General features: G+C 37.8%; 1 protein-coding gene and 1 pseudogene across 4 annotated transcripts in view; one reads left to right on the forward strand and one right to left on the reverse strand.

The window, feature by feature from the left end:
* Positions 1-9,769, reverse strand: part of ZUP1 (zinc finger containing ubiquitin peptidase 1) — a 41,599-nt gene extending 31,830 nt beyond the window's left edge. The window contains exons 1-3 of one of the 4 annotated variants that reach the window (XM_077900656.1): positions 9,524-9,769; positions 7,516-8,088; positions 167-277 (exon numbers count right to left, since the gene is read on the reverse strand). In XM_077900656.1, the coding sequence (XP_077756782.1) occupies positions 167-277; positions 7,516-8,074 (670 nt within the window). In that variant the 5' untranslated portion in view covers positions 8,075-8,088; positions 9,524-9,769. Of the gene's footprint in view, positions 1-166; positions 278-7,515; positions 8,089-8,824; positions 8,846-9,523 lie in introns of those variants that run through there. The other 3 variants (XM_077900640.1, XM_077900647.1, XM_077900665.1) reach the window with 3 other exon arrangements.
* Positions 528-1,716, forward strand: LOC144294720 (eukaryotic peptide chain release factor subunit 1 pseudogene; annotated as a pseudogene).
* Positions 9,770-12,141: the final 2,372 nt, after the last annotated feature.

The raw sequence follows: 12,141 nt of genomic DNA on the forward strand, positions 1-12,141 counted from the left end.
GAGAGGCAGAGACACAGGCAGAGGGAGAAGCAGGCTCCATGCACTGGGAGCCTGACATGGGATTCGATCCCGGGTCTCCAGGATCGCGCCCTGGGCCAAAGGCAGGCGCCAAACCGCTGCGCCACCCAGGGATCCCAGATTCTTATTTTTAAACACATCAACATACCTTGTCCAAAGTTGCTTTCTTCTAAATGTAAGTCGACATGCTCCTGAAGAATATGGTAATTTGTACAGATGAGCCCACACATAGGACAGTCATACAGTGGTTGATCATGGTCTGTTTTGGAGATATAATTTAGTTGGTTTAAGATTTTTTCACCTGAAGTCAAAGATTGTCTACTGCCCAATAACCAATTAAATAAGTAAAAGCTCTTTATAGTTGGATTTAAAGCTATTTTCTACTTCTAGAGTCAAAATGGAAGGCTGAACATAAGCACAAATCTCTTACCGCTATAATAAAAGAAAAAAATTAATAATAAACAGTTGGATCTGTAGTCAAAGCAAGAAAAGTATAAAGGAAAATTAAAATGGTAAGTAGGGGCCAGTCTATGCATGAATTTTAGGAACTAAATTGTCAGCACCCTCCCTCCAAAACTGAGTGGTGAGGTGCAAAATTCAGCATAAAGCTTTCAGCATAAAGCTTGGAACTGGGATCACACTGCCTAGTTGGGAGCAGGAGATCAAAGTGCTGTATTCACCAAGCAGCACTGTACGCAGACTGGTGCAGCTTGCGCAGGAAAAGAAGCTGCACCCTCTGCATGACCAAGAATTGACTGATATTGTGCACAGAAGAGGGACACAGAACACTGAGCTGAGCAAGCCATACATGTAAGGCCTGGTCTGGAAATGGAATAACCATATTTAGAAAGTAGCTGAGACTGCTATGTAGCTTTTATTTCTACAAAGTGAATGTGACTGGTCTCATTTTAGGTGGATCGGGTGACCTTATAATTGAACTAAATCAATCTGATATGTTTGGTGAGAGGCTACAATCAAAAGATTTAAAATGAGTTGATATATCCTATGGTGGTGAAAATGGAAACCAAGCCATTGAGTTATCTACTGTTGTTCTTTCAAGGTAAAATTCATTCAAAAAGAAATTAATTCAACACTTTGGTGAAAATTAGCCAGGACACAGACAAGTACTGTTTTGGAGCTGACGATACACGAAAGGTTTTGGGATGGGAGCTGTAGAGATTCTAACAGTTTATGAAAATCTGCATTCAATGAGAAATGTTCTTCATTGCCAAGGCACAGAAGAGGAGAACATTCTCTATCTAACTGTAGAATAGGAGAAGGATAAATCTCATTTCACTGACAGGACAGGAACATGAACTGCTTAAAACTATGTCCCTGATAGAATGGTTTGCTCACAACTCTAAAAAATTTGGAGCTACATTGGAAATTGTCACAGGTAAGTCATACAAAAGATCCCAGTTTGTGAAAGCATTCAGTGGAGTTGCAAGTATCTTGCAATACTGAGTTGATTTCCATGGAATGGAATACCAAGGAGGAGATAATGAATTTTTTTTTTTTACCTTGATGACTAGTAGGCAGTTGACATGGGCCCCACAAAACTGTACCACACCCTCTAGCAGCCAACTCAAGGAACATACCCCACTGGCTACTGAAAACAAAACCAAAACAAAACCAGGCCCGACCCTACACGTGGCTTTGTCATGGTGTCAACACTGCAGTCTTCAACTAAGTTCTTAAATGATATTTCCCAAAATGAAATGTAAAAAGAAAATGATCTCCCAAAGCCCCCTGCTAAACATAAAAATCCAAACCCACAATCTCCAAAAGCCGTGGGAAAACTGCAAAAGTTATAACATACACAAAATGGGAATACCAGAAGGGTGAAAGGAACAAAAGTTTTAGAGCAATAATGTCGGAGAATATTGCAAGTTAATGTCAGACATCAAACTATAGATCTTGGAAGCTCAGAAAACACCAAGCACAGTAAATATTAAAAAAAACTACATCTAGGCACATCATATTCAGATTTCAGAAAATCGAGGATAAAAAACCTTGAAAGAAGCCAGAAGGAAAAACACCCTACCTATACAAGAACAAAGATAAGAATTACATACAACTTCTCAGAAGTGATTCAGGTAATAAGAGAGAGGAGTGAAATATTTCACTTTTCCAGAAGGAAAAAAACCCCATCAACCTAAAATTTTATACCAATCAAAATTATCCCTCAAAAGTGAAGGAAAAGAAAGAACTTCTCAGACAAAATTGAGGGAAATTGTTGCAAGTAGACTTGCCATGCAAGAAATGTTAAATTCTTCAGAGAGAAGGAAAATGGTATTCGTCAGAAACATGGATATCCATAACGGAAGAGTATCAGTGAAGAAACAGGAAATAGTAAAATAAAACTTTTATTTTTCTTATTGATATAAAAGTTTATTCAAATAAAAATAGAAACAATGTATTCAATTATGTGGGTGTGTGTATATATATACATATATATGTATGTGCTTACATTTACTTGAAATGAATGACAGCAATGACACAAGGGATGGGGAGGAATTAGGAATAAATATCTTATAAGATCTGTACTCCTACAGTGATACAGTGTTATTCAAAAGTAGACCTGGATTAGTTATTTACATACACTGCAAATTCTAGGCCAAGCACTAAAAAAAATAAGAACAATTTTAATTAATATGTTAAGAAAGGAAGAGTAGTGAGCAAGTGACATCTCTTGCCTAGTATCAGGAGTAGAAGTCCAAATGCATCTTGATATCAGAATCACCAAGGAAAACATAATGCAGTCAAGTACTGGAGAGAACCCTTTACTCAAAGTAAACACAGAGAAACACACAGAAGAGAAAGAGCAAGATAACCTTCAGTATTAGACATTAGCCTGCCATGACCAATAGGTCTCTTCTAGCAGCCAATATACGGCAATTGGTCTGTACACACCTCTCTTGTGCCACAGAATGAAGGATGTCATCCCCTTCTGGCAGAGGATGCCATCCCACCTCTGGCAGAAGATAAATCCAGCAGTAAGGCTGGTTCGGGTGCCAGATGACACAAGTGGTTACACAAAACAAAGGAGTATACCTTATTGCCTGAAACAGGGAAAAATATTTCCAAACACAGGCTGTGAGGACTCTATCTCTTGATAAGGAAGTGTTCCAGGCCCAAGGCTCATTCCTGTGTAGCCAAATAGGGTCAAAAGACTACATGCATGACTGTTTTTCCCAATAGAAAATGAAATCATATGAGAGGCTCAATTAAACCATAAAAGACAGAAAAAAAGTAGAAGACAAAAAAAGAAGCTAAGAACAAGGGCAACAAATAGAAAACAATAACAAATATCCAACTATAGAAATAGTCACTTTAAACATCTCTGGTCTAAACACACCCATTAAAAGACAGATTATCAGAGTGGAGCAAAGTACAAGACCTACCTATATGCTGTCTATAAGAAATTCTATTTTAAATATAAATACACATATAGAGGGATGCCCGGGTGCCTCAGTTGGTTAAGCGTCCAACTCTTGTTTTGATCTCATGGGTTGTTGAGATGGAGCCCTGTGTGAGCTCCACACTCCGTGGGGGATATACTTGAAGATTCTCTTCTTAAGCCCCTCCCCCCTGCCAAATAAATGAATAAATCTTTTAAAAAAAAAAAACACATACAGATTAAAAGTAAAGGGATGGAGAAAGATACATCATGCTAACACTACCCAAAACCAAAACCAAAGAACCAGGAGTAGCTATATTAATTTCAGAGAGGGCAGATTTCTGAATAAGGAATGGTACCCAGGATAATGTTACTACATAATGACAAAGGGTTCAATATTCCAAGAAGACACAATAATCCTTAGTGTATATGAGCCTAACAGAGTTTTTTTTTTGTAAATATTTTATTTATTTAATCATGAGAGACAGAGAGAGAGAGAGAGAGAGAGAGAGAGGCAGAGACACAGACAGAGGGAGAAGCAGACTCCATGCAGGAAGCCCGACGTGGGACTCAATCCCAGGACTCTAGGATCAGGCCCGGGGCTGAAGACGGTGCTAAACCGCTAAGCCACCCAGGGATCCCCGTAACAGAGTATTAAAACACATGAGGCAAAAATTAATAGAACTATAAGAAACAGATGAATCTGCTATTATACTGTTAGAGAATTTTTTTTTCAGTTAGAGAATTTTTAACCTTCTCTTTTAGAAGTGGACAAATCCAGTAGGCAGAAAATAAGGATATAGTTTGACTCAACGGTACCATCAATCAACTGGATATAATTGATACGACAACAGCAGAATACACATTCTGCTTAAGCTCATATAAAATATAAAATATTCACCAAGACAAACCACATTCTAGGCCATAAAACATAATCTAGGCCATTAAACCTTAAGAAATTTAAAAAATTAAAGTCAAACAATGTCTGCTCTCAGACTACAAAGGAAATAAAAATTAACAAAAAGAGCCGAAAAATCCCCAAATACTTGGAGATTAAACATACATCTAATTAATGTATCAAGTCTCAAGAGAAATTTTTAAATATTTTAAACTAAATGAAATTAAAGTACAACTTAAAATTTATGCAATGCAGCAAAAGCACTGCTTAGAAGGAAATTTGTAACACTGAATGAATGTATCAGAAAAGAAGAAAGATAATCATCTAGGTTTCCACTTCAGGAAACTAGAAAAAGAACAAGTTAAATCCAAGATAAGCAGAAGAAATTTTTTTAAAAAATGAGCAGAAATAAATGAAACTGAAAACAAAAAATCAAGAGAAAACCAATGAAACCAAAAGCAGAAGAAATTTTTTTAAAAAATGAGCAGAAATAAATGAAACTGAAAACAAAATATCAAGAGAAAACCAACGAAACCCTGGCCAAACTAAAAAGAAAAAAGAGAACACTGATTGTTAACACCAGAAGTAAAAAGGAGAACATTATTACATGTCCTATGTACATTCCAAAGATAATAAAGTTATATTATGAATTAGGTCACAAATTTGTAAACTAGATGAAATGGACCAATTCCTTGAAAGACACAATCAGGTAAATTAATACCACCACCACTACCCCAAAAACAACAAAAACAAACCCTAGGTAAAAACCTAATAAAATATATAACAAGATATACATGAGAAAAAATATACAAAATTCTGATGAGAGAAATCAGTAAACAACTAAGTTGAGAGATATTTCTTGTTCATGATAGGAAGACTCAATATTGCCACAATATCTATTCTTCCCAATTTGATCTATAGATCCAAGGCAATCCCAATAAAAAAAATCCCAGCAAGTTATTTGGTGGCTATCAACAAACTGATTCTAAAATGTATATAACGAGGCAAACTATCTAGAATAACCAACTTAATATTGAAGAATAAAGCAAAGGACTGGTTCTACCTGACTTCCAAGACACTATAAAGCTACGGTACTGAAAAAAAGAACAAAGAGATCAATGAAACAGAACAGAGAGCCCAGAAATAGACTTATAGCCCAGTCAATTAATCTTTGACGAAGCAAAGGCAGAATTATGGAGGAAAGAAAATTTTTCAACAAATGGTGCTGGAACATGTGGACATCAAAATACAAAGAAAATGAATCTAGACTCGGAATTTAAATCCTTCACAAAAGTGACTTGAATATGCAATACATGTACTAAAGATCTGTTATCCAAAATATACAAAAAACCTCTTCAAAATCAACAAGAAAACCAAAACCAGATTAAAATGTGGCTGAAGACCTCCATAGATATTTTACCACAGAAGATATACTGATGGTTAAGTAACCACACAAAAAGAGATTCATGCTACGTTTATGAGATAGCACTTTAAATTAAGACAAAAAATAAATTAAGATGAGATACTACAATACAAATATTAGAATAGCCACAATCTGGAACACTGACAATACCAAATGCTGGTGAGGATATGGAGCAAGAGGAAATCTCATTCACTGCTGAAAGAGCTTGGCAGTTTCTTATTAGAACTAAACACACCATATTATACAATCCATTAATCACATTCCTTGCTATCTACTCAAATGAATCAAAAATTTCTGTCTGTATAAAAATCTACACATGGATGTTTAAAGCAGCTTTATTCCTAAATGCCAAAACCTGGAAACGACCAAGATGCTTTTCAGTAGGTGAACAGATAAATACACTGTGGTACGTCCAGACAATGGAATATTATTCAGCCCTAAAAAATGAACTACCAAGCCACAAAGACATGGCAAAAACTTAAATGCATATTACTAAGTGAAAGAAACCAATCTGAAAAAGCTATATACTGCATGATTCCCAATGACATTGAAAAAAGCAAAAATAGAGATAGTAGAAAGATCTGTGATTGCCCCAGAAGTTAGGGTGGGGGAGTGGTGACTAGGTGGCGCACACAGGATTTTTAGAGAAGTGAAACTACTCTGCATGATAACTAAAATGGTGGGTAATTGTTATTACACATTTGTCAAATCCTATAGAACATACAACACCAAGAGTGAACCTTAATGGAAACTATGACTTTAGGTGACAATGATGGGTCAGAGTAGGTTCACTGATTATAAAAAAAAAAAAAAAAAATGATTATCACTTGGACAGTTATTGATAGTGGAGGAGGCTGTGAATATATGAGGACAGTGGGCACGTGGGTATTCTCTGTACTTTCTACTTAATTTTACTGTGAACCTGAAACTGCTCTAAAAAATGACATTCATTAGTATAAAAAAAAATGAATCTAGATACTCCTTACACTTAAAAAAAAAATTAACTCTAATGAACCACAGACTTAAATGTAAAATTCAAAGCTACAAAACTTCTAGAAGATAACATAGAAAAGATGACCTTGGATTTGGTGATGAATTTTTAGATACGACATCAAAAGCACAATCCATGAAAGATCAAGTAAGTTGTACTTCATTAAAAGTCAAAACTTCTGCTCTATGAAAAACAATGTTAAGAGAATGAAAAGACAGGCTCCAGATTGGAAGAAATATTTGCAAAATAACTAACATCATAGAGTGTGTTTTCTGATCATAAGGGAGTCAATCTCAGAACCACAGAAATCCAGAGTCCAATACAGTTCAGATGCCATCGGGCTGGTGGTAAATAAAAGCATGCCCTCTGAAAAATGGACTCTGAGTGTATTCCTCCTCAGAAAGGTTCTAAAACTACTCTCAATGTAGTTGAAACATTAACTGAATCAAAATTCTTTTCCATAATTATATTCTTAGATTGCAATAATAGCAAATGAACAATGTTATAAACTGTATTTAAAAAACACATTTGCAGGGTAGCCTCGGTGGCTTAGCAGTTTAGCGCCGCCTTCAGCCCAGGGCGTGATCCTGGAGACCCGCGATCGAGTCCCATGCCGGGTTCCCTGCGTGGAGTCTGTTTCTGCCTCTCTCTCTCTCTAATAAATAAATAAAATCTTAAAAAAAAAAAAAAACCACATTTGCAGTAATCTGATTTATAAACCAATTTTTAGGACACCATATATTAAACTGAGACTACGGTTTTATTACATAAAATGAACATCTTACCTTCTGATGGAGTGTCTAAAAGATTGGCATGCTTCGTTTTCACATGATTTTCCATATCTTGACTGCAATCTTCTATTCTTCCACAGAATGGACATTCGGGAGGACTATACACTGTTTCATAAATTGATCCTTTTATTTTAGATAGGTCACACTCTTTCTCCCTACTTTTAAGGAATTTTCTAGATTCAGTTAAGTTCTCCGAATAGGCTTTATGTTTTAAAGTGTCATCACTAGGCAGGCTTTGAGGTGAAGTTTTTGGATGATTAGATGCACAAGCTGAATGGACACTAGAATTAACTTCCATTCTACACTGCAAGGTGTTGTCCTTCCTGTTATCTGAAGTTCTAATTTGTATCGTACTGATCCTTTCAAAGCTTCTTTCTAGTTCATTTTGCTCAAAGTGAGCAGTTTCAATATGAAAACACATTTCATCATAATTCACACCTGACAACTTGCAAAATGGACATATAACTTCATTTTCCATGTGCACAATTAGAAGGTGAGCCTTCATGTCTGGTTCTGAGGTTACTGTTTCACCACAAATATCACAAGAAAGCATAGTACATCCGGTAGCTAGAAAAGAACATAATATTATTTTAAGTTTGAAAGGCCGAAGAGAAATGCATTTTATAAAATAATCTGAAACAAAGTTTTAACAAATATTTAAAACTGGATTATTTTGGTGATAGTCTGATGTACTTAACTATTCCTCAAATGTACACACCTCATTTTATAAATCTCAACCAAACTTTCTCTACTGAATTTTAAGTTTATGGTTTCAACAAAATAAAGGCGATAATAGTTCAACTTAAAAATAAATAGCTTTTAAAATGTTTAGAAAAGTGTGTCTTGTCTGAGGTAGAGAAAAAAAAATAATGTTCATAAAATTTCCCAAGTAAGACAAGTCAGTTATGAGAAAACTATAAGAAGAAATCTTATTAACTGATCTAAATACCCAAACTTAAAGTTGTTAACAATGGGGAGTGTAAATAAACACATCTTGGTACAGGAGTTAACAGTTAAAGAGCTTCAGATGGGTCGCCTGTGTGGCTCAGTTGTTGAGCATCTGCCTTTGGCTCAGGTCATGATCCTGGAGTCCCAGGATCGAGCCCCACATCGGGCTCCCGGCATGGAGCCTGCTTCTCTCTCTGCCTCTCTCTGTGTCTCTCATGAATAAATAAATAAAATCTTTAAAAAAAAAAAAAAGAGCCTCAGATTTATCAAAGTAATTTAAGTAACATTACTGTCATCCTATACGGAGGATTTGTCAGGTCACCAAAGCCAGAAAATGGTCAGCCAAAATGCTAACCCAGTTGGGCTCCAAACGCTGTTTTCTTGACGGAAAGAAAGAAAAAACAAACAAACAAACAAACAAACAAACAGAGTAACCATGGTAGGAAAGAGCACCGATTCTAGAACCAACTGGATTACAAACTCAGGTTTCAAAATGTTACGTAAGACAATCGCATCCACGTCTTTGAGGTTCGGTCTATAAAATGAATTGTACCAAAAATCTGCAGTCACTTTAGGGTTTTATGGACTAAGAAAGCACTGGGTACCGACAAAAGGCGCTTTTTGTTAAGAATCCTTAGAAAGCAACCACAGCCACAAACTTCCTACATCGTTCAGCCAAGGGCTACTTGAAAACAAACAGGAAGGGCGGCCCGGGTGGCTCAGAGGTTTAGCCCCCGCCTTCGGCCCAGGGCCTGATCCTGGAGGCCAGGGTTCGAGCCCCGCGTCGGGCTCCCTGCATGGAGCCTGCTTCTCCCTCTGCCTGTGTCTCTGCCTCTCTCTGTGTCTCACATGAATAAACAAAGTTTTTTAAAAAAAATGTGAAAACAAGTTTCTGACTCTAGAAGGAAATTCTCCCAACCCACCAAGGGTAAGAACGTCACGCCCAGTTTCTTCTCTTCCCGGGGCCAGACAGCGGCGGGCTCCGAGTGGGGGATGGGGGATGGGGGATGGGGGATGGGGGTGGGGGATGGGGGACGGGACCGCAGGTTCCTACCCGCCCGAAGGTCCGGCCGCGGCGGCACTGCCCCAGGCTTAGCTTCCTCTTCGGGTCCGCCGCCGGCGCCGTCCGGCTCTCCCGCACAGAAGGGCCCGTCCAAGGAAGAACCGACGCAGGCCCTCCCTACACCCAGAGATTCTCAGTTAACCAAGAAAAGAATCAGCGCCTCCAAAACACTCGAAATTCCATCACCACATTCAAAGAGCCTTTTCCTCTGTCCCCGCCTCCCGGAAGGAAAAGCCTCCCAGCCTGCACTGCTCCACGCTTCTCGGGGTCGTGGTGTCTTCTGGGAGTCGTAGTCTTTTGTATCCTCCGTTCAGGATGCTGACTACTAACGTACTAGGAGAGGCGCAGGAGGCTCTGAGAATTTCCAGAATGAAATCCTACGACGGTTTGTTTGTTTATTTTCTTTTGTTTGTTTGTTTGTTTGTTTGTTTGTTTGTTTGTTTGTTTGTTTTAGAACGATTGCAAGGACCACAGGAGGATGGTGTTTAGAAGCAGCCCAGGCTCTCGTGTATCTCAGGGGGCTTTGACTCCCTCCTGTAGAGAGGGAATCGCCTTCTCTCAGGCCCTGGAAATGTAGTCATCCTTCTTCTCTCCACTATCCTACCAATGCATTAGCCAAAATGGCAAATATGCTCTCCTTCCCGCATATTAAACTTGGGAGTATCCAATCCTCTCAGCACTTTCACCCTCATACTTTACACGACTCACACAAATGCAAGGATATATATATATATATATACACACACAAGTTCATGGCACTATTCCTTAAATTTTTTTGTACCATGCAGTAGGTAAAAGCTGAAAACAACCTGAATATCCACAACGGAAGACTGGATATATTATGATATTTTCCTATAAGGGAATTTAGAGTTCTTAAGATGATTTTGTACCTCTAGATTTGTTGATAGGCAAATATATCCATGTCAGGTTTCTGAATAAACATTTAAATAAAAAATATCTCTAGTGCAATTCTATTTATGTAAAACTGCCTTTGAGTGTATGTGTGTTTTTGTTTGTGAATAAAGAAGGCTGAAGGCATATACTCCCAAATATTACTAGCAGTTGTCTCTTTTTAATAGGTTTTGAGGTATTCTCATTACACAAGTCCACAATGCCCTAGGGCCTGACTACCACGGTATATCAATAAACGGCTTGTGATGCTACCATGTGCCAAAATCCAAACTGCTCTAGTTGGAAGATGACTAAGACAAGTTCTTGCCTCCAGGTTACAAGATGACATGCATCTTATTTTTAGGCCTCAGTTGTCATTTCATTCGATAAATATATAATGAGTGTATATTCGAAATGCATTTCGCTTGGAACTAGGGCTGCAGCAGTAACCAAAATACTCAAAATGCAGGCTATTTGAAGCTTACACGCTCTTGAGGCAGAGAAAAACAAGTTAAACGAACTGATTGTGATAAGTGCTATGGAGAAAATAAAACTGGGTTATTTATAGGTAGTACTAACATAGTTAGAAAAGGTCTATCTGAGGAGCTGAGTGTGCTGCTAAATTTTGCACCAACAGAAGGTAGAACATTCAGGGCAAAGAAAATAAGAGCAAAGGCTGTAAGACTGAAGGAAAAAGAACATTTGTAACCTAAGTGTAATGTTCTAGAAGGAAGAGTGGTGGGGATCCCTGGGTGGCTCCGCGGTTTAGAGCCTGCCTTCAGCCCAGGGTGTGATTCTGGAGTCCCAGGATCAAGTCCCACATCGGGCTCCCTGCATGGAGCCTGCTTCTCCCTCTGCCTGTGTCTCTGCCTCTCTCTCTCTCTCTCTCTCTCTCTCTAATGAATAAATAAAATCTTAAAAAAAAAATTAGAAGGAAGAGTGGTTACTATGGGACGTCAGAGTTGTGGGCAGGGGCCAAATAATGTAGGCTTTTGTAGAAAACTATTAGAATATTTAAATAGGAGAGTGGCATAATCTGATAATGTACAGTATATTTGGGGTTTTGTGCTTCAATATGGCAGACTAACCATGTACATTTATATTCCCTGCCTCTCAAAATCTACTAAAATGACTTAGAAGAATAAAAATAATAAAAGTAAATGCTAATGAGATTTTAGCAACATTTAAAAGCTAGAAAAAGGACAGATGAGTAGTAACTAACTTGGCTAAGAAGTCAACAAAAACTAATCAGTTTAAACAAAAGAATTCTAGAAATGTTCACAAATTAAAGACTAGATACTCCTGAAAAACATACTAAAACTGGGCCTGAAGAGAGGAATAGTCTGCTGAAAAGTCTGAATAAGGAGCAGTTAGAACCCCACTTCCGGATATTCTCCATAACCAGGGTGCCAAGTTACCTTTCCTTTTAAGACAGAAGGCTACAGGTTTGATTTCATGAAGAAACTGAATCAGAAAGACTATAAAGTCAGAAATGCACAGCTAAGAGGGGTGTCAAGGTGTTAGACTATAAGTGGGTAATAGTGAAAGCTAAATACTGAATTATGAGGCCATTTTAACCCCCATCACATTCTGATGTCTGATATGGGCCCTCCAGACAGGAAATTAAAAGATTCTTCTCCAGGGAAAATCATTGGTCTGAGAGAAAAGATCTACAGATAAAGGCTTTTAGATAGTTCTCCAATGAAACAGCCAAAGTC

This window comes from Canis aureus, chromosome 1 (genome assembly GCF_053574225.1).
Source record: "Canis aureus isolate CA01 chromosome 1, VMU_Caureus_v.1.0, whole genome shotgun sequence".
Classification (NCBI taxonomy): Eukaryota; Metazoa; Chordata; class Mammalia; order Carnivora; family Canidae; genus Canis; species Canis aureus.